The following is a 19707-nucleotide window of genomic DNA, read 5'->3' on the forward strand; positions in this document are numbered from 1 at the left end:
TGCATGACTCACACCCTGGGATTGTGCACATGAAGGCGTTGGCGAGAAGCTACGTCTGGTGGCCGTGGTTGGACCGAGATGTGGAGGAGGTGGTAAAGAGCTGTGAGACATGTCAGCTGACTCGCCATAGCCCATCCAAGGCTCCCCTTCACCCCTGGGAGTGGACCACTCGTAAATGGTCAAGACTCCACATTGACTTTGCAGGGCCATTTCAGGGGAAGGTCTTCTTGATAGTGGTGGATTCTCATTCGAAATGGCTGGAGGTGGCTATCATGAGCTCCATGACATCCAGTGCAGTGATCAACGCGTTGCGTTTGCTGTTTGCCACACATGGGGTCCCCGACGTGCTGGTTTCGGACAATGGAGCAGCCTTCACGTCAGCGGAGTTCAAGGCTTTTGCAGGCAGAAACTGGATCCGCCACGTGACCACAGCGCCCTTTCACCCCTCCTCTAACGGGCAGGCAGAGAGGATGGTGCAAACCACAAAAGAGGCACTGGTGAGGATATCGGTGGGGGACTGGCAAACCAGATTGGCCAGGTTCCTGTTATCACAGCATACCACACCAAACTCAGCAACGGGGAAGAGTCCTGCCGAGATGCTGATGGGTCGCCGGCTGGCAACTGCACTGGACCGGCTACACCCGGACTACAGGGATGAGATGCACACAAAGCAAGAGGAGCTGGCTAAGAAGCACCAGGGCACCGCCAGGCAGTTCGAGCCATCAGAGACTGTGTTTGCCCGTTGCTATGCAGGAGGAGACAAATGGATGCCTGCCGTGGTGGAGCAGGCCACGGGTCCCCTGTCATACAGCATCCGTACACCTGATGGCCAGCTACACAGACGCCACGTAGACCAGCTACGGGGTCGTACTCTGGGGAGAGTAACAGAGACGTCACAGGCTAGGCCATTGTCTCCGCCACCTCTGCCAAGCAGTGACGGCCTGCTTCCTGCAACAACGACAGAAGCCACATCGACAGAAGGTGTCACGGAGTCATCAGCCACAGAGGAAGGTTTTCCTGCAGCTAGCAGTGGCACCCCGACTATGCCTGTCCAGCGGCGCTCAAGTCGGGTTAGATTCCATCCCAGACGCCTGGGTTTTATCTGGGGGAAAGGAATGTTGTGTTTTGAGTTTTGCTTCAATGAAGTTTGTCCCAGTTCCCGGGTGTTACCTGAAGGGGGTGCTGGGGGGCTCGGTTTTACTTTGTCTGCATGGCAGAACCCGAAACTGAAAGTGAAAGACAATGTGCTGTAATGTCCACCCACTTACTCAGTAAATAATAAAAGGTTCATTCCGTCTCCTCTATTCATTACTGTTCGGTCAAGATGCAATAGTGTCGAGCTTCTTTTAACGTTGTTGGAGCTGCACTCATCCAGGCAGGTGGAGAGTATTCCCTCACACACTGGGGAGTCAGGTGGTGAGACACTCGCCGCAGAATACCCAGCCTCTGACCTGCTCTTGTTGCCACAGTATTTACGTGGCTGGTCCAGTTAAGTTTCTGGTCAATGGTGTCCCCCAGGATATTGATGGTGGGTGATTCAGCGATGGTAATGCCGTTGAATGTCAAGGGGCGGTGATTAGACGCTCACTTGTTGGAGATAGTCATTGCCTGGCACGTGTGTGGCACGAATGTTACCTGCCACTTATCAGCCCCAGCCTGAATGTCGTCCAGGTCTTGCTGCGTGCGGGCATGGACTGCTTCATTATCTGAGGAGTTGCGAATGGCACTGAACACTGTGCAGTCATCAGCGAACATCCCCACTTCTGACCTTATGATGGAGGGAAGGTCATTGATGAAGCAGCTGAAGATGGTTGGGCCTAGGACACTGCCCTGAGGAACTCCTGCAGCGATGTCCTGGGGCTGTGATTAATGACCTCCAACCCCCACCACAACCATCTCCCTTTGTGCTACATATGACTCCAGCCAGTGGAGAGTTTTCCTCCCAACTCCCATTGACCTCAGTCTTACTAGGGCTCTTTGATGACACACTAAGTCAAATGCTGCCTTGATGTGAAGGGCAGTCACTCTCACCTCACCTCTGAAATTCAATTCTTTTGTCCATGTTTGGACCAAGGCTGTAATGAGGTCTGGAACTGAGTGGTCCTGGCGGAACCCAAATTGGGCATCAGTGAACAGGTTATTGGTGAGTAAGTTTGATAGCACTGTCGATGACACCTTCCATCACTTTGCTGCTGATTGAGAGTAGGCTGATGGGGCGGTAATTGGCCGGATTGGTTTTATCCTGCTTTTTGTGGACAGGACATACCTGGGCAGTTTTCCACATTGTCGGATAGATGCCAGTGTTATAGCTGTACAGGTACTCCTTGGCTAAAGGTGCAGCTAGTTCCAGAGCACAAGTCTTCAGCACGACAGTCGGGATGTCGTCAGGGTCCACAGCTTTTGCTGTACCCAGTGCACTCAGCTGTTTCTTGATATCACGTGGAGTGAATCGAATTGGCTAAAGACTTGCTTCTGTGGTAGTGGGGACCACAGGAGGAGGCCAATATGGATCATTCACTCGGCACTTCTGGCTGAAGATGGTTGCAAATGCGTCAGCTTTGTCTTTTGCACTCACGTGCTTGGCACCACCATCATTGAGGATGAGGATATTCATGACGCCTCCTCCTCCTGTTAGTTGTTTAATGGTCCACCACCATTCATGACTGGATGTGGCAGGACTGCAGAGCTTTGATCTGGTCCGTTGATTGTGGGATCACTTAGCTCTGTCTATAGCATGCTGCTTTCATCTTTTAGCATGCATGTAGTCCTGTGTTGCAGCTTCCCCAGGTTGGCACTGCATTTTTAGGTACTCCTGGCATGCTCTTCTACACTCCTTATTGAACCAGAGTTGGTCACCTGGCTTGATGATAATGGTAGAGTGAGGGATATACCGGGCCATGAGGTTACAAATTGTGGTGGAATACAATTCTGCTGCTGCTGATTGCCCACAGCGCCTCATGGATGCCCAGTTTTGCGCTGCTAGATCTGTTCTGAATCTAAACCCATTTAGCATGGTGATAGTGCCACACAACACGATGGAGGGTGTCCTCAGTGTGAAGACGGGACTTCGTCTCCACAATGACTGTGCGGTGGTCACTGCTACCAATGCTGTCATGGACAGATGCATCTGCGACAGGTAGATTGGTGAGGACGAGGTCAAGTAGGTTTTTCCCTCATGTTGGTTCTCTCACCACCTGTCGCAGGCCCAGACTGGCAGCTTTGTTCTTCAGGTCAGTCTTGGTGATGGACATTGAAGTCCCCCACCCAGAGTACAAACCTGCGCCCGTGCTACTCTCAGTGCTTCTTCCAAGTGGTGTTCAACATGGAGTAGTACTGATTCATCAGCTGAGGGAGGGCAGTAGGTGGTAATCAGCAGGAGGTTTCACTGCCCATGCTTGACCTGAAGCCATGAGACTTCATGGGGTCTGGAGTCAATGTTGAGGACTCCCAGGGCCATTCCTTCCTGACTTTATACCACTGTGCTGCCGCCCCTGGTGGGTCTGTCCTGCTGGTGAGACAGGACATACCCAGGGTGATGGAGGAGTTTGGGACATTGGCTGAAAGGTATGATTCTGTGAGTATGACTGTCAGGCTGTTGCTTGACTAGTCTGTGGGACAGCTCTCCCAATTTTGGCACAAGTCCCCAGATGTTGGTGAGGAGGATTGTGCAGGTTCGACTGGGCTGGCTGTGCCGTTGTCGTGTCTGTAGCCGGTGCCGAGGTCGATGCTGGGTGGTCCATCTGGTTTTATTCTTCTTGTTTTTTGTAGTGGTTTTTTACAGCTGAGTGGCTTGCTAGGCCATTTCAGAGGGTAGTTAAGAGTCAACCACATTGCTGTGGGTCTGGAGTCACATATAGGCCAGACCAGGTAAGGATGGCAGATTTCCTTCCTTAAAGGACATTAGTTTGTGCTTCAAATACTCCCTTAAATTCATCATAATGATTGTTCTATCACTCTGCTGCTTACACAATGCATAGCAGAAGAGTCATCTGGCTCATCTCCATGCTCGTAAAAGCAAAGCCCCCGTCAGTCGAATTTGAACATGAGAAAATATCTAATTCCCTCATGCTCTCTCAGAGAGCATCACATACTTCCACAGTCCGAGTTGTTTTATGGGCAGATTCCAATCTTTGAATCTGCTGTTCCAACTAAGCTTGGGCCACAAGACTTCTGCTTCTTATTAGAAGCAAAAGCAGGGTTCCTCCCATAACAGACTGCCTTAGCCATCTCCCATAGGATCTCATAGCAATGCAGTTAAATTCTAAAAAAGAATTCCTGAATCATCTCCAGAAACTGCAGATCTAAATAAGGAGGATTTTAAAATTGCCATCCAACACCCACAGAATACGTGTCCCCAGCACATGGTCAGTGAATTATCCAATATCAATCACTTGTATTTATATAGAGCCTCTAATATAGAAAATTCCTACCGTGCATAATGAAGGAATGGGGAGAGAAAAATATAGATCACTGGAGATAAGGACACAAAGCCATAGTGGCAGAATTAGGCGAGATAATCAAAAACTTGGTTGAAAAGATAGGTTTTGAGAAAGTTTTTAAAGGTGGAGAGAGAAGTGGCAAGGTGCAGGGGTTTAGGAATAGAGCCCCAGAGTTCAGGGGTAAAGACTCTGCCACTAAGGGTAGAGTGGGCAGATAAGAGGATGCACAGTATGCCAAAGTTGAAAGAGCAGAGGGTGTGAGCTTGGACATAGAGCTGCAAGAGTTTGCAGTGCTGGGTGAGGCTGTTGGGGAAATTTACAATAGGAATTGAATTTATCACACAAATAATAAGCAAACAATGTACCAGTGACGTAATACTGTTCATATCCCAGAAAAGAGTTACTGTGACATTGTGGGTTTTGTATGTCTGACCTCTCAAATTCAAAAAGGCATTCATTTAATTTCCTCACCATCTCATCGTGTTGCATTTTATTTACACCACTACCTCCCAATTTTACAAATATATTGGCCTTAACAATACATTCTACTTCCGAAACCTGTCCGTAGCAGTAAGGAAGTGGCTGATTGGGTGAATCTGATTTAAGCCGATGGCAAAGAGCAGCAAGTCTGTCCTTGTCCAAGTGTGACTGCAGCAGCTCAGCTCCATTCATTTTCTGCCACTGATCAACACAGCACATGGCCAGGTCAATTTCATGCCATGGTCCAGCCAACACAGCACTCTGAATGGACGAAACATTTAATGGACGTTCCCATTGGAACATTGCCAGAGACAATGTGCAAATTTTTGTTGGCCATTTTGATTGTTAATCGTGTGCACACAGATGTGTCCCACCTCATATCATGTTATTTACACTCTCTACAATATTCAATGACTTGTCAATTGCATTGACTTATATTGCTACATTTCACTTGTTTTAAATGAAGCAACAGAGACCTGTATATACTGATGAAACATCCAAACAATGCAAGATTATTTTGTGGTGAATTCCGGGCTATTGAATTTAAATAGTAATGCATATTTCATCAGGTAATTTGTTATTTTTTTGAATCTTAAGTAGAATACAGTCAATGTGTGTGCATTCAACTGTTACACAAAGCATTTCCTTTTACTACAGTGCTTTTTGAGAAGAACTATTTCATAGAATAGAGTCATAGGGCTGAATTTTACCGGCCCTGAGAAGGCAGGTTTGGAGGCGGGACTGCTGGCAAAATCAAAAAGAATGGGAGCGGGTCCCGAACCCACTCCCAACCCGCCTCCAAACAATCTTCCCAGGAGTCAGGTCCCCGATTTGCGTAGGGACCCAACTCCTACGGCGGGAAGAGGATTATAGCCACTTAACTGCCTGTTAACAGGTAGTTAACAGGCAGTTAAGAGCTTTTTCCCATTTTAAGACTTCTGCTGCGGGCTTCCCGACATTGGGGAACCCCGTCAGGGTGAGGCGTGCTGTGGGTCTGTTGTAATGTTTGTGTATAAGTGACAGCTGCAGAAGTGGTGTGAAGGATGCAATGGGATACTGGTGAGTATCAGAGGTAAGGTCATCTTGGGAAAGTCATTTTTAATGTGTTTAGATTTTTCTGTATGTGACAAGCTTTGAAGTGTTTGTGTGGCCTCACCTCATTGGGAGAAGTGACATATCGCTTCTGTAACCTCACCTGCAGCTGCCATCTGTTTTATCCTAAGGAGAGAGTCATTGGAGAGCCAGGGTGCAAGGGCTCACCTTTGTACAGTGATTGTCAGTGTTTGACAGCACCTCAAATGGTACACGTCCCTTTAAGAAAACCAGCAGATGCAGTCAACTGACGTCATCTGACACCGGCTTTCCCTTAATTGGCCGGCAAGCCAACAGGGTGGGCTTATCAAGGCCAATCAGAGGAAAATAGCGTCTGTGCGTCGGACGTCGCTGGGGGCGGGACTAGAACCCGGAAGGCAGCAGTCCCGCCCCCAACTCGTCTCCGCAGGTAAAATCCAGCCCGTAGAATCTTACAGCACAGAAGGATTTGTCAGTATTTACAGTAGAGGAAGAGAGTAGAGGATGCCAGAAATCTCAAGGAAATTAATACTAAATCAGGGACAGGGACTCAATAAAATTAATGTTGTAAAATAACAGTAATCAAGAAAATAATGGCACTAAAGAGTGACAAATCCCCAGGACCAGATGGTTTCCATCCCAGTGTTTTAAAGGAAGCAGGTGAGCACATTGTAGATACCCTAACTATAATCTTCCAAAGTTCTCTCGATTCAGGAACCATCCCTTTAGATTGGAAAATTGCGCATGTCACTCTGCTATTTAAAATTGGTGAGCGAGGGAATCCAGGGAATTATAGACCAGTTAGCTTAACATCTGTTGCCACGAAATTGCTAGAGCCTATAATTAAGGATAGGGTGACTGAACACCTCGAAAATTTTCATTTGGTCAGAGAGAGTCAACTTGGATTTGTGAAAGGTAGGTCATGCCTGACAAACCTAATTTAATTTTTTGAGGAGGTGACTAAAGTAGTGGACAGGGGAATGTCTATGGATGTTATTTATATGGACTTCCAGAAGACATTTGATAAAGTCCCATATAAGAGATTGTTAAGTAAGGTAGAAGCCCATGGAATTAAGGGCAAATTATTGACCTAGTTAGGAAATTGGCTGAACGGTAGGAGACAGGCAGTAAGGATAATGGGTAGGTACTCAAATTGGCAGGAGGTGACTAGTGATGTCCCACAGGGATCTGTGTTGGGGCCGCAACTATTCACAGTATTTATTAATGACTTAGATGATGGCATAGAAAGTAATCTTTCCAGATTTGCCAATGACACAAAGATAGGGGGCATTGTAGGCAGTGTAGATGGAAGCATAAAATTACAGAGGGATATCGACAGATTAAGTGAATGGGCAAAACTGGGGCAAAATGTAGGCAAACGTGAGGTCATCCACTTTGGACCTAAAAAGGATAAAACAGGGTACTTTCTAAATGGTGAAAGGTTAAAAACAGTGGAGGTCCAAAGAGACTTGGGGGGTCCAGGTACATAGATCATTAAAATGTCATAAACAGGTACACAAAATATTCAAAAAGGCTAATGGGATGCTGGCCTTTATCTTTTCTTCTTCTCTTCTTAGGCAGTCCCTCGGAACCGAGGATGACTTGCTTCCACATTAAAAATTAGTTCTCAGGTGACCGATGAGTCCAATGCAGGACCTACAGTCTCTGTCACAGGTGGGGCAGACGGTGGTTGAAGGGGCGGGTGGGTGGGGTGCTTGGGTTGACGTGCACTCCTTGCGCTGCCTGTGCTTGGCTTCCGCTTGCTCGCGGCGAAGAGACTCGAGGTGTTCAGCGCCTTCCCGGATGCTTCTCCTCCACTTTGTACGGTCTTGGGCCAGGGATTCCCAGATGTCGGTGGGGATGTTACACTTTTTCAAGGAAGCTTTGAGGGTGTCCTTGAAGCATTTCCTCTGCCCACCTGGGGCTCTCTTGCCGTGCCGGAGCTCCGAGTAGAGCGCTTGTTTTGGGAGTCTCGTATCGGGCATGCGGACAATGTGACCAGTCCACGGAGCTGATCGAGCGTGGTCAAAGCTTCGATGCTGGGGATGTTGGCCTGAGCAAGAACACTGATGTTGGTGCGCCTATCCTGCCAATGGATTTGCAGGATGTTGCGGAGGCAGCGTTGGTGGTACCTCTCCAGTGCTTTGAGGTGCCTGCTGTACATAGTCCATGTCTCTGAGGCATACAGGAAACATAGAAACATAGAAACATTGAAACTAGGAGCAGGAGTAGGCCATTTGGCCCTTCGAGCCTGCTCTGCCATTCAACGAGATCATGGCTGATCATCCAAACCCTAGCACCCGGTCCCTACACTGACAGCCATCCCACCCAAGCCCTATCCCCGTAACCCCGTAACCCCATGTATTTAATCCCCCCTAACACTAAGGGCCAATTTTTATCATGGCCAATCAACCTAACCCGCACATCTTTTGGACTGTGGGAGGAAACCGGAGCACCCGGAGGAAACCCACGCAAACACGGGGAGAATGTGCAAACTCCACACAGTGGGCGGGTATCACTGCTGCTCTGTAGACCCTGAGCTTAGTGCTGGGTTTGAGGTCCTGGTCTTCAAACACTCTCTTCCTCAGGCGACCAAAGGCTGCACTGTCACACTGAAGGCGGTGTTGGACTTTGTCGTCGATGTCTGCCCTCGTTGACAGTAGGCTCCTGAGGTATGGAAAGTGGTCCATGTTGTCCAAGGCCTTGTCATGGATTTTGATAATCGGGGGGCAGTACTGTGTGGCGGGGGCAGGTTAGTAGAGGACCTTTGTCTTACGGAAATTTAGTGTAAGGCCCATGCTCTCGTATGCTTCGGTGAAGGTGTTGACGATGGTTTGGAGTTCGACCTCCGAGTGAGCGCAGACGCAAGCGTCGTCTGCATACTGTAATTCAACGACAGAGGATGGGACGACCTTGATCTGAACTGGAGGCGACGGAGGTTGAACAGTTTCCCGTTTGTTCTGTAAATTAGCTCCACTCCAGTGGGGAGCTTACTGAGGGTGAGATGGAGCGTTGCAGCAAGGAAGATCGAGAAGAGCGTTAGTGCGATGACACAGCCTTGCTTGACCCCGGTTCATACGTGAATTGGGTCTGTGGTGGAACCGATGGTCAGGATCACAGCTTGCATATCGTCGTGAAACAGGCGGAGGATGGTGACAAACTTTTGAGGGCAGCCGAATTTGAGGAGGACACTCCATAATCCCTCATGGTTGACAGTGTCGAAGGCCTTTGTGAGATCAAAGAAGGCCATGTACAGCGGTTGGTGCTGTTCCCTGCATTTCTCTTGAAGATCATGTCCATTGTGCCCCTTAGTGGGTGGAATCCGCATTGCGACTCTGGGAGGAGCTCTTCGACCACTGGGAGAAGGCGATTGAGGAGGATTCTTGCGATGACTTTCCCTGTGGCAGACAGCAGGGAAACTCCTCTGTAATTACCACAATCGGACTTGTCACCTTTCTTGAAGATGGTCACAATTACGGCGTCTCTGAGATCCCCTGGCATGCTTCCCTCCTTCCAGATAAGAGAGATGAGTTCATGAATTTGCACCAGTAGTGCTTCTCCGCCATGCTTTAGTGCCTCGGCGGGGATTCCATCTGCTCCTGAGGCCTTGTTGTTCTTCAGTTGTCAGATGGCCTTTTTAACCTCATGCCGGGCTGGGGTTGTGCCGAGATGGTGGCGAGTAGCATGCTGCGGGATGGAGTTGAGGACACTCATGTCGAAGATAGAGTCGCGGTTAAGGAGATCTTTGAAGTGCTCCTTCCAGTGGGCACTGACTGCCTCTCTGTCCTTGATGAGTACCTCTCCATTCTTGGCCCGCAGAGGGGTAGGGCCTTGGGTGCTTGGGCCGTAGATGGTCTTGACTGTGCTAAAGAATCCACACACGTTGTGGCCTTTATATCTAGAGAACTAGAGTACAAGGGGGTAGAAGTTATGCTGCAGCTATACAAAACCCTGGTTAGACCACACCTGGAGTACTGTGAGTAGTTCTGGGCACCACACCTTAGGAAGGATATATTGGCCTTGGATGGTGTGCAGCGTAGGTTTACCAGAATGATACCCGGACTCCAAGGGTTAAGTTATGAAGAAAGATTACACAAATTAGGATTGTATTCCCTAGAATTTAGAAGGTTAAGGGGTGATCTGATTAAAGTTTTCAAGATATTAAGGGGAACAGATAGGGTAGATAGAGAGAAACTATTTCTGCTGGTTGGGGATTCTAGGACTAGGGGGCATAGTTTAAAAATTGGAGCCAGACCTTTCAGGAGTGAAATTAGGAAACACTTTTACACACAAAGGGTGGTAGAAGTTTGGAACTCTCTTCTGCAAACGGCAATTGATGCTAGATCAATTGTTAATTTTAAATCAGAGATTGATAGCTTTCGGTTAACCAAAGGTATTAAGGGATACGGGCCAAAGGCGGATATATGGAGTTAGGTCGCAGATCAGCCATGATCTCATTGAATGGCGGAGCAGGCTCAAGGGGCTGAATGGTCTACTCCTGTTCTTATGTTCCTAAGCAGGCTGTTCGGCCCATCATGCCTGTGCTGGCTCTTTGAAAGAGCTGTCCAATTTAGTCCCATACCTCAGCCTTTTCCCCATAACCCTGCAAATTAGAACTCTTCAAGTACATGTCCAATTGCCTTTTAAAAGTTCTCATGGAATCTGATTCCACCATCTTATCAGGTAGTGCATTCTAGATCGTAAGAACCCTCTGTGTGAAAACATTTCTCCTTGGTTCCCCTCTAGTTCTTTTGACAATTATTTTAAATCTTTGACCTTTGGTTACCGACCCGTTTGCCAGAGGAAATAGGTTCTCCCTACTTGCTCTGTCAAAACCCTTCATAATTTTGAATACCTCTATTAAGTCTCCCCTTAACCTTCTCTGCTCTAAGGAAAACAATCACAGCTTCTCCAATCTCTCCACATAACTGGCCTCCCTTATCCCTGATATCACCCTGGTAAACCTCCTCTGTACCCTCTCCAGGGCCTTGACATCCTTCCTAAAGTGTGGTGCCCAGAATTGGACACAATACTCCAGGTGAGGCCTAACCAGAGATTTGTGAAGGTTTAGCATGACTTCCTTGTTTTTGTATTTAATACCCCTATTTACAAAGCCAAGTATCCCATATGCTTTCTTAACATGCCCTGCCACCTTCAAAGATTTGTGAATATGCACCCCCGGGTCCCTCTGCTCTTGCACCCCCTCAAAATAGTACCATTTAGATTATACTGCCTCTCCATGTTGTTCTCCCAAAGTGCATCACTTCACACTTATCCGCATTAAATTGCATCTGCCACGTGCCTGCCCATTTCACCAGTCTGTCTATGTCCTCCTGAAGTCTGTTACTATCATGCTCACTATTTACCACTATGCCAAGTTTTGTATCATCCGCAAACTTCAAAACTGTACTCCCTAAACCCAAGTCCAAGTCATTTATAGATAACAAGAAAAGCATTGGTCCTAATACCGATCCCTGCACGACATACTTCTCTCCAGTCAGAAAAACATCCATTCACCACTACTCTCTGCCTCCTATCCCTTAGTAAATTTCGTTCCCAAGTTACCACCGTCCCTTTAGTACCGTGTACTTCTATTTTCCAAATATTTCTGTTATGAGGTACTTTATCAAATGCCTTTTGAAAGTCCATATATAAAACATCTACTGCACAACCATTATCAACCCTCTCTGTTATTTCATCAAAGAACTCAATCAGGTTAGTCAGACACGATTTGCCTTTAACAAATCCATGCTAGCTGTCCCTTATTAACCCACGCTTCTCCAAGTGAGAATTAATTTTGTCCTTGACAATTGTTTCTAGTAGTTTTCCCACCACTGAGAATAGACTGATTGGCCTGATGTTACCAGGTTTATCCCTCTCCCCTTTTTTGAACAAGGGTATAACATTTGCAATTCTCCAGTCCTTTGGCACCACTCCAATACCCAAGGAAGATTGTGGTTAGAGCTTCTTCTGTCGCCACCCTAGCTTCCTTCAGCAACCTAGGATACATCCCATCTGGATAAGTGACTTGTTAACTTTGAGTGGTGCCAACCTATTTAGCATCTCCTTTGTATCTATTTTTATCCTATCCAATACCTCTACTCCCCCCCTCCTCTACTCCGACATTAACTTCATCCTCTTCTTTTGTGAAGACAGATGCAAAGTACTCATTCAGTACCTCAGTCATGCCCTCTGCCTCCAAAAGAAGATTTCTTTTTTGGCCTTAATCAGCCCCACCATTCCTTTAACTATCCTTCTACTTTTTAAATGTTTGTAAAAGATTTTATTTTTTTAATGTTATCTGCTAACCTTTTCTCATACTCTCTCTTTGCCTTTCTTATATCCTTTTTCAATTTCCCCCTGCACTCTCTGTATTCTGCCTGGTTTTCGATTCTATTCTGTACCTGATATCCATTGGCTGCACCACTTCTGAGTCGTGTTATGTTTGCTGCAGCGTTTTTGAATTATTTTTGCCGCACATTGTGGTGTAAATTTGCCACGGGTTGATCGGTCTAACTTGTGGCGTTCATCGCCAATATCCCCATTGCTGCAAGTAACAACAAACTTTGTAATATTGTATCAGGATAGCCTAGTACAAGATTCTGGTTTAGCTGTTAAACTTCCTAAGCACAATGACCAAGTTTTAAAGAGACAACCACTAAATCGAAGCTTAAACAAAAATACATCACTGTTGTCACAGAAACTGAAAACAGAGTTTCTCTTGTTCCCTGAAAGAAAGCAATAGCAGCATGTTGCCTCTTTAAGAGGCTGGAGAATGAAGGCTCTTTACATAGAACCATAGAATGATACAGCACAGAGGGAGGCCATTCGGCCCATTGTGCCTGGGCCAGCTCTTTGAAAGAGCTATCCAATTAGTCCCACTCCCCTGCTCTTTCCCCATAGCCCTGCAAATATTTCCCCTTCAAGTAGTTATCCAATTCCCTTTTGAAAAGTTATTATTGAATCTGCATCAATAGAAAGTTAAAGTGACAAACCCATCATAAGTCATAATATAAAAAATAGGAGTGGAGAAGAAATATAATCCATCGTGCTCAGCAAAACCTGAGCAGGTTCTAATAAAGAAGACAGATGTACAGGTCTGGCCTGCCCTATAGTTCTGAAAAGATAACTAGCCAATGAATTATAAGACATAAGGATATGACGAACCCAATGAGTTTCTACTGGCAAAGAACACCCTAAAAGATTACGAAATATTAAACAAGTACAACATAAGGTAAATAGCAAATGTTAAGTGTAAAATTTACATAATAAACAGAACACTCCTGATACCCTCCCCCAAACACTACCCGAACAAAGAAAACTTTTCAAAAAATGCAAAGTCAGCCAACCATTGACGGGCCCGCTGTGCATCCAAACAGAGAGGTCCAAGGCCATCTCAAAACTGGGCCTCGGGCATCGTCTACATATTCAGGGTGAGCTGCCAGTGCCTGCTTCGCCTCCGCAAGCAGTTCGCCCCAAAAGAAACAAGAATCTCAGTCCGCCGGCAGCGGCCAGCAGGTAAGTTCTTGTCAGGTTGGATCGGGTGGTGGTGGCGTGCAATTGCCACGACTGTGGAGTCAACAGGAGCAATCCAGTCTCTTCTGGCACACAGAAAATTTAATTTAAAAAAAATATATAAAACTAGCATTTACCTTTTGTTGGTGGCTGCGGGGGCTGCTGAAGAATCCTGAGCAGATCTGGCCCATGCTTGCTCCAGTCAACGGATCAAGTTTTACACAGAGGTCCTTCAACAGGCATTAGGCCATTCATTAACATATTTACGGGTTAAGCGTGTACCCGGGATGCCAAAAAATGGCCCCCATAAATTTAGCAGTGGGATCAATGCCTACGCAGATTGGGCACAGGCCATCCCACTGCTAAATCAGTATGCTTTGTGCCCAAAAATGGGCATAGCACATACCACTTTCTATCCTATTGTGTTCATCTAGCTCAATGAAATCTGTTTAGTAGCCATTAAATACTGGCAATCGTCAGTCTGCAAGTAAGAAATGCCAAATGACTATCCACAATGGAGAAGCAAAAATAAAAATTGACAAGCTGATGTTAGCATTCATTTATGAACACACGAAAATTAGAGAGAGTACATATTCCTGCCACTTGTCCTTGATTACATTCAATCTTACCTTCGCAATAGCAGGCAAGAGGTGTGCAGCTGAAACCGAAGCCCCGTTTGCAGCCAACAGCAGAGGAACCTGAGGTCATTAGCAGGGTGTCTGAACTCTCAACTGTCAAATGAGCAGATATAGATTTTCATTTTTCAAATGAACCATATAATCAAATATTGCAATTCAGATAAACTAGTGTGTTTGGGAAAAATCAATCCATAAAACAGCTGTGAGAATGGGCAGTAACAACCGAGGTGGGCAGCAGCACTATCATTCTGCAAAGAACCAAAATTGCCTGGTGTTTGTCATACGTTTTTCACTCTCTCCTTTTTTTCCCTCCTCTCAACTGCTATCCCAGTACTGCTTTTGCTTCTTCTTTGCATCCTGTCATTTTTTTCCTCTCTTCCTACTGTATGTTATTTAACCTCTTTCTCCTGCTTATCTGTCTTGTGACCTCGTGCTCCTTTTTTATTTTCTCTCCTGTTTGTATCTAACTTCTTCAGCGATTTGAAGAGTGAGTGTCCCAAAGAAGGAGGTGGCTGAATGATGCCCCCTCTGCCCTCAGTAATACGTGCTGGAGTTCAGACTGCTGCAGTGCAATTTCTCAGTCTTATGGGGAGAAATGTGCGGTTGACCTTCTGGGTCTCCAGAGAGAAAGAAGAAAACAATTTCTTCCAAGATGCTGGCAGTAATCCAGTAGAGACCAAATCCAGAGGCCAAGTTTTAAAATGATGGAAGGTTACAGATTCAGTAACACTAATGTGTCTGTAACATCACAGGAAGCTCCAAACATCTCTCTTTAAAGTCATATGTTTTAAATATTTTCTTATTTGTTTCAAATTACTTTCACGAGTGACAGAACATCTGAAGGAAAATACGTTAGTTAAAGAAAGGGGGACAGGCTGCCCCCGTGGGTTAACACATTAACCTTCAGGAAAGTAAACCTGGTTCTTCAACTATCATAGTGCTTCCTTTTACAAAAGATATTCTTTCTGAAATTAAATGCTGCAAGCTTTCACTCCCATTGCTATCAGTATTACGAAATCCTAAAGAAACAGTCTCCTTTGGGCTGCCTGGAGCTGACAACAGGGGAGGCCGGAGCTATGCAGTAACATGAGTCACGTGACTGATTATTCCAGTTCTGCCTGAACACTTGAAAAGACTTAAGCATTGGAAAGAGGGCTGAGTGAGTCCATGCGAGCGGAGAATCACAAAGCATGTAGCTTCTCAGATTAATAGGTTTGAGGAGAGGAACGGAGCAGATTATCCAGCAAAAAAACACTGCTCAAAGTCACAGAAAATGTGGAACCAGACGAGGGCTTCAGCTGGATTGCCCCGGGGAGTGTTGGTTAAATCAGGTAAGTGTATACATATATGCGTATGTAGGTGAGGATTTGATAGTGTAAGTTTGTCTTAAATAATAAGAATGTGCCAGGCTTCACTGAATATTACTTTTCTTCCCGATCCAGTTTTTGAAAATAAGCATTTAAATATTCTTTGACTGAATTTTAAGTAATTGTCTGAACTTTAAGGTTCAAGAATAGAACACAAATATTTGTTAAGAAAGTAACTGGTTTAACCTGTACTACGGAATGCCATTTTTATGGTCAAATTACTTTGCAGTAATTTATATTTTAAAAAATGGTTTGGATGTTTGTAAGGTGAAAATCCACAGAGTTTTGAGTGTTTACTTCTAGACATGAAAGGGGAAACTTGTCTTTTTGTTGCCTTGTTAAGCTTCAGATGAAAGCGACTGCACTCATTCCTACTCCCCAGTGGATACTAAGAACAGAAGTTGCTGCTGGCAGAGCTCTAAGTCAAGGCAACACCTTACAGTTAGTGTTTGTTTGCTCTGAGGCTGAATTACAAGGGAAACAAGTCCTAACATTGATTTGTGCCTGTGCAAGGGGCAGCTTCTGCTGTACTTGTTGGGGAGACTGTGTGCATAAAGTATCAAGCTGTTCTTCAGTAACCATGGCAACCCCTTGTTACATAAATGAGGACATAAGCATTTTTAGGAAAAAATGCACTAATAAGGAATTGAAATGTGTGTCTTTTTGTTTATGGCAACCAGATTTTCTTTTCTGAATAAAATATTATTGAATTATTAATAATGTTTAAACTTATTGGAAATATTTTAATGCAACTATGAGCATTTTATAAACTCAATGATCATGTGACACTTAGAGAAAAGGCTCAACTTTACAAAGTTTAATTTTTGTGTTAACACAGCAACTGAATAATACTGAATTAAAGAATGCATATTCATGAGGTGTAATCTGCTTTTAATTTCATTGAAGTGGAAAGGTTCACATGGTGACCTGTATTATCCCCTATAGTTTTTCTGAGCCAAACATTGAGTGTACTTTGATGGGGAGCATCATTGAATGAAAAGGTAAATTAAGCTTGGGAAGAGACAATATTTAGTATTTTCACTTTTTGTGCAGCTAACATGAGTTTAGTTAACGGTTGTCTCCAATTTGTTCTACGTTTTGACAAGTTGTAAGTATTCTGGGATAAGAGAGAGCCCGTCAGATTTTCTTAAATACTCACCTCTTTGCTCAAGAGATCCTTGGCAATAACCGGAATCTATGGCGAAAGCCAGCTAGTTGCTATGGTAATCTGTGTTTTTTTTCTCCTAGACTAAAATCCCTTTCAGCTGTCATATATGTGTAATGTCAATTCAACCACATGACTGATTTTGGTTTGAAAAGTTAGAGGTTGTGGCCTGGAATTTCCTGAGGGGGCGCAACCCGGAAGTTTCATTCGAAATTCCGTTCATTCCCAAGCCTATCTGCCGATGTCAAATTACACTCAAATTTCCTGCAAATCTCATTAGCGTGTGCCCGAACATAAAAAATGGGCATAAATCAGTGTAAACAATCAGGGAAAGCACCAAACTCTCACTATATATTCCTTATGTATGAAGATATTAAAGTTTCAACTTATTCAACCATCTTTCATGCGCCTTAGGCACAGCATGTTTAGGAGCCTGCAATCGCGGAAGCTTTTCATTTTTTATGTGACTTTTACACTGCCATAAAAGTGCATTCAAAGAAACAGAAAATAAGAACAGGTCTCAGTGAGGATAATTTTTTTTAAATGGTCAAAAAATTGCAATAAAACACCAGAAAAATGAGTTTGTTTCCCGCGGTGCCTGAAAATCTGGTCAAAGTTTTAGGAGAGCCTCTGAGCAAGTGCAATTTCAGAAACTGATATATGAGGCTTTGTAACTTGGGGGCAGGGCCATCACTATGGGTGGAGATGCATTTGGGCAGAGGGATCGATAGACAATTGTAAAAGTTTGAGGAGTTTTGGGCATATTGCTCTTGCGCGCATAATTCACTTATGCCCAAAATTCCACGATTGTTTAGTCCATGCAATTGCTTTGTCCCCAATTGCGCATGTCTCTGACCAGAAAATAGCAGGTCGAAATCCTGGTGCCCACAGAATTTGGATAATTTTGCAAAATGAAGAAACATTGCTGTGAGCAGTTAAAGTAAGATAACATCCATCAAAAAGTTAGTGTATCTGGAAATAAGTGAATAAGCTTGATGCTGCCACAAAATAGTGGCATACACATAGCTGCCAAGTCTTCAGTTTCCAGCTGGACATTGCAGATATTAAACTTAAACCCTGATCAAAGAACGAAATCTTCAGCTAAACTATCCTCAACCTGCACAATGCCAGCCTGAGTTCACACCTTAGAGAACTACTGGAAGAAGAAAGTGTCCCTTCACACCCTTAGAATCGCCTTGCCGGCACTGCTGCATTTTCGGTGCCGTGTCATCCTCCTCCATGTCTTCACAGAAAACCTTAGACTCCTGAAGGATGAGACCTGGGTGAATTGGGTGAGGCATGAAAGCTCTCAACATTGGCATGCGGCAGTATGTGGAATCTTCAATGCATACTGAGGTATCAAACTTACTGCACCCAGCACAGGCTTTGTAAATGACACTCATCCCTCTCAGTTGGAACGGTTGTGGCCTTAGGATTTCACAGGGTTTCTGCTTCTGTCCACACCTGTATCCCATTGTATGGGAATCCTGGAGACTACAATGGTCTAGATAGGATTGTCAGTCTCACAGGAGCTGTTTTTTTTGCTTGCTTAGCTTTCTTCCCATGGACACAGAAGCATGCACGGTGGCATAGTGGTTAGCAGTGTTGGCTCACAGCGCCAGGGACCTGGGTTCAAATCCAGCCTCGGGTGACTGTGTGGAGTTTGCACATTCTCCCCGTGTTTGCGTGGGTTTCCTCCGGGTGCTCCGGTTTCCTCCCACAGTCCAAAGATGTGCGGGTTAGGTTGATTGGCCATGATAAAAATTGGCCCTTAGTGTTAGGGGGGATTAAATATGTGGGGTTACGGGGTTATGGGGATAGGGCTTGGGTGGGATGGCTGTCGGTGTAGGGACCGGGTGCTAGGGTTTGGATGATCAGCCATGATCTCATTGAATGGCGGAGCAGGCTCGAAGGGCCGAATGGCCTACTCCTGCTCCTAGTTTCTATGTTTCTATGTTTCTATGAATCCCTGCAGTGCCTAAGCTAGTGTCGTTCTCATTTAATTGCAGCAATCACATGCATAGTCTCCTACACATGCAACCACACACACCCCCTCAAAGTCTCCCACGTCCTCCACACACCACTACAATTGTCTGCTGATGTATTTCTTGTCCCTAATGATCAATGGTGTCCAAAATTTAGTTTTTGTGCTTTGTCGGCTTTTACTCTACATCTGCACAAAGAATCACTTTTGACTAGCACAGCATTGAGGTACAGTTGGGGCTCTGAATAACACATTAACATATTAATATTAAGGCATTTGATCATGTTCCACATGTGAGGGTTTTAAAAATGAAGGATTATGGAATTAATGACAAGGTAACTAGCTGGATTGAAATGTGGTTTGGTAATTGAAAGTAGAAGGTGATGATAAGTGGAAAAGCTCTGTGAATGGCAATGTCTAAGTCCCTATTGTTCATAAACAGTATAAGGGAGGACGATTCCCTGAATAATACAAAATTTGCTGATTACTCTAAGCTATATATCTAGGTAGCAGGTTTAAGGGGGTTTGGTAGCATTTAATGGGGTGAGTGAATAGAATCAAAATGACAGACCGTTTCTAATGTTAACAACAGCAACTTGTATTTATATAGTGCCTTTAACATAGTAAAATGTCCATATGCGCTTCACTGGAGTGTTATCAGATTTTTAAAAATTGTCACCGAGCCACAGAAGGAGAAATTAAGACAGTGAACTATACAGACCAGGAGAATTCCAGCTTCAATTCAAACTGGAAGTTCACATATGTGGACATAGTGAGAACAGTATTGCGTTCTTAACTGTGATACACGTTATAGTGGAATAGCTTGACAACACTCACTGTCTAGGCTAACACACAAATAATGGCCACTTTGGGTGAGGTACTGAAGATTGCCTGGCACTCATGAAATCATACTTTAGCTAGAAAATTTAAAGGGGGAATAATCAAGGCTTTAAAAATATTGAGAAGCACACACTAGTTAACTTGGACTGTGCATACAGAAATAGAGAGGGGCAATCACAAAATTACCAAGTCTCAAGCAAGGCTGGAG

At 45.0% G+C, this 19707-nt stretch overlaps 1 protein-coding gene across 2 annotated transcripts in view; it reads left to right on the top strand.

Moving 5' to 3' along the window:
* LOC147111064 (protein FAM107B-like) overlaps positions 1-19707 on the top strand; it is a 251642-nt gene that overhangs the window by 167655 nt on the left and 64280 nt on the right. Inside the window, exon 1 of one of the 2 annotated variants that reach the window (XM_086001545.1) lies at positions 15030-15474. The exons of the other annotated variant lie outside the window; for it this stretch is intronic. Coding sequence (XP_085857671.1) covers positions 15417-15474 — 58 coding nt within the window. The 5' untranslated portion in view covers positions 15030-15416. Of the gene's footprint in view, positions 1-15029; positions 15475-19707 lie in introns of those variants that run through there. 2 annotated transcript variants of the gene reach the window in all.

This window comes from Somniosus microcephalus, chromosome 11 (assembly GCF_052327205.1).
Source record: "Somniosus microcephalus isolate GS21.2 chromosome 11, FLI_Smic_1.0, whole genome shotgun sequence".
NCBI lineage: Eukaryota > Metazoa > Chordata > Chondrichthyes > Squaliformes > Somniosidae > Somniosus > Somniosus microcephalus.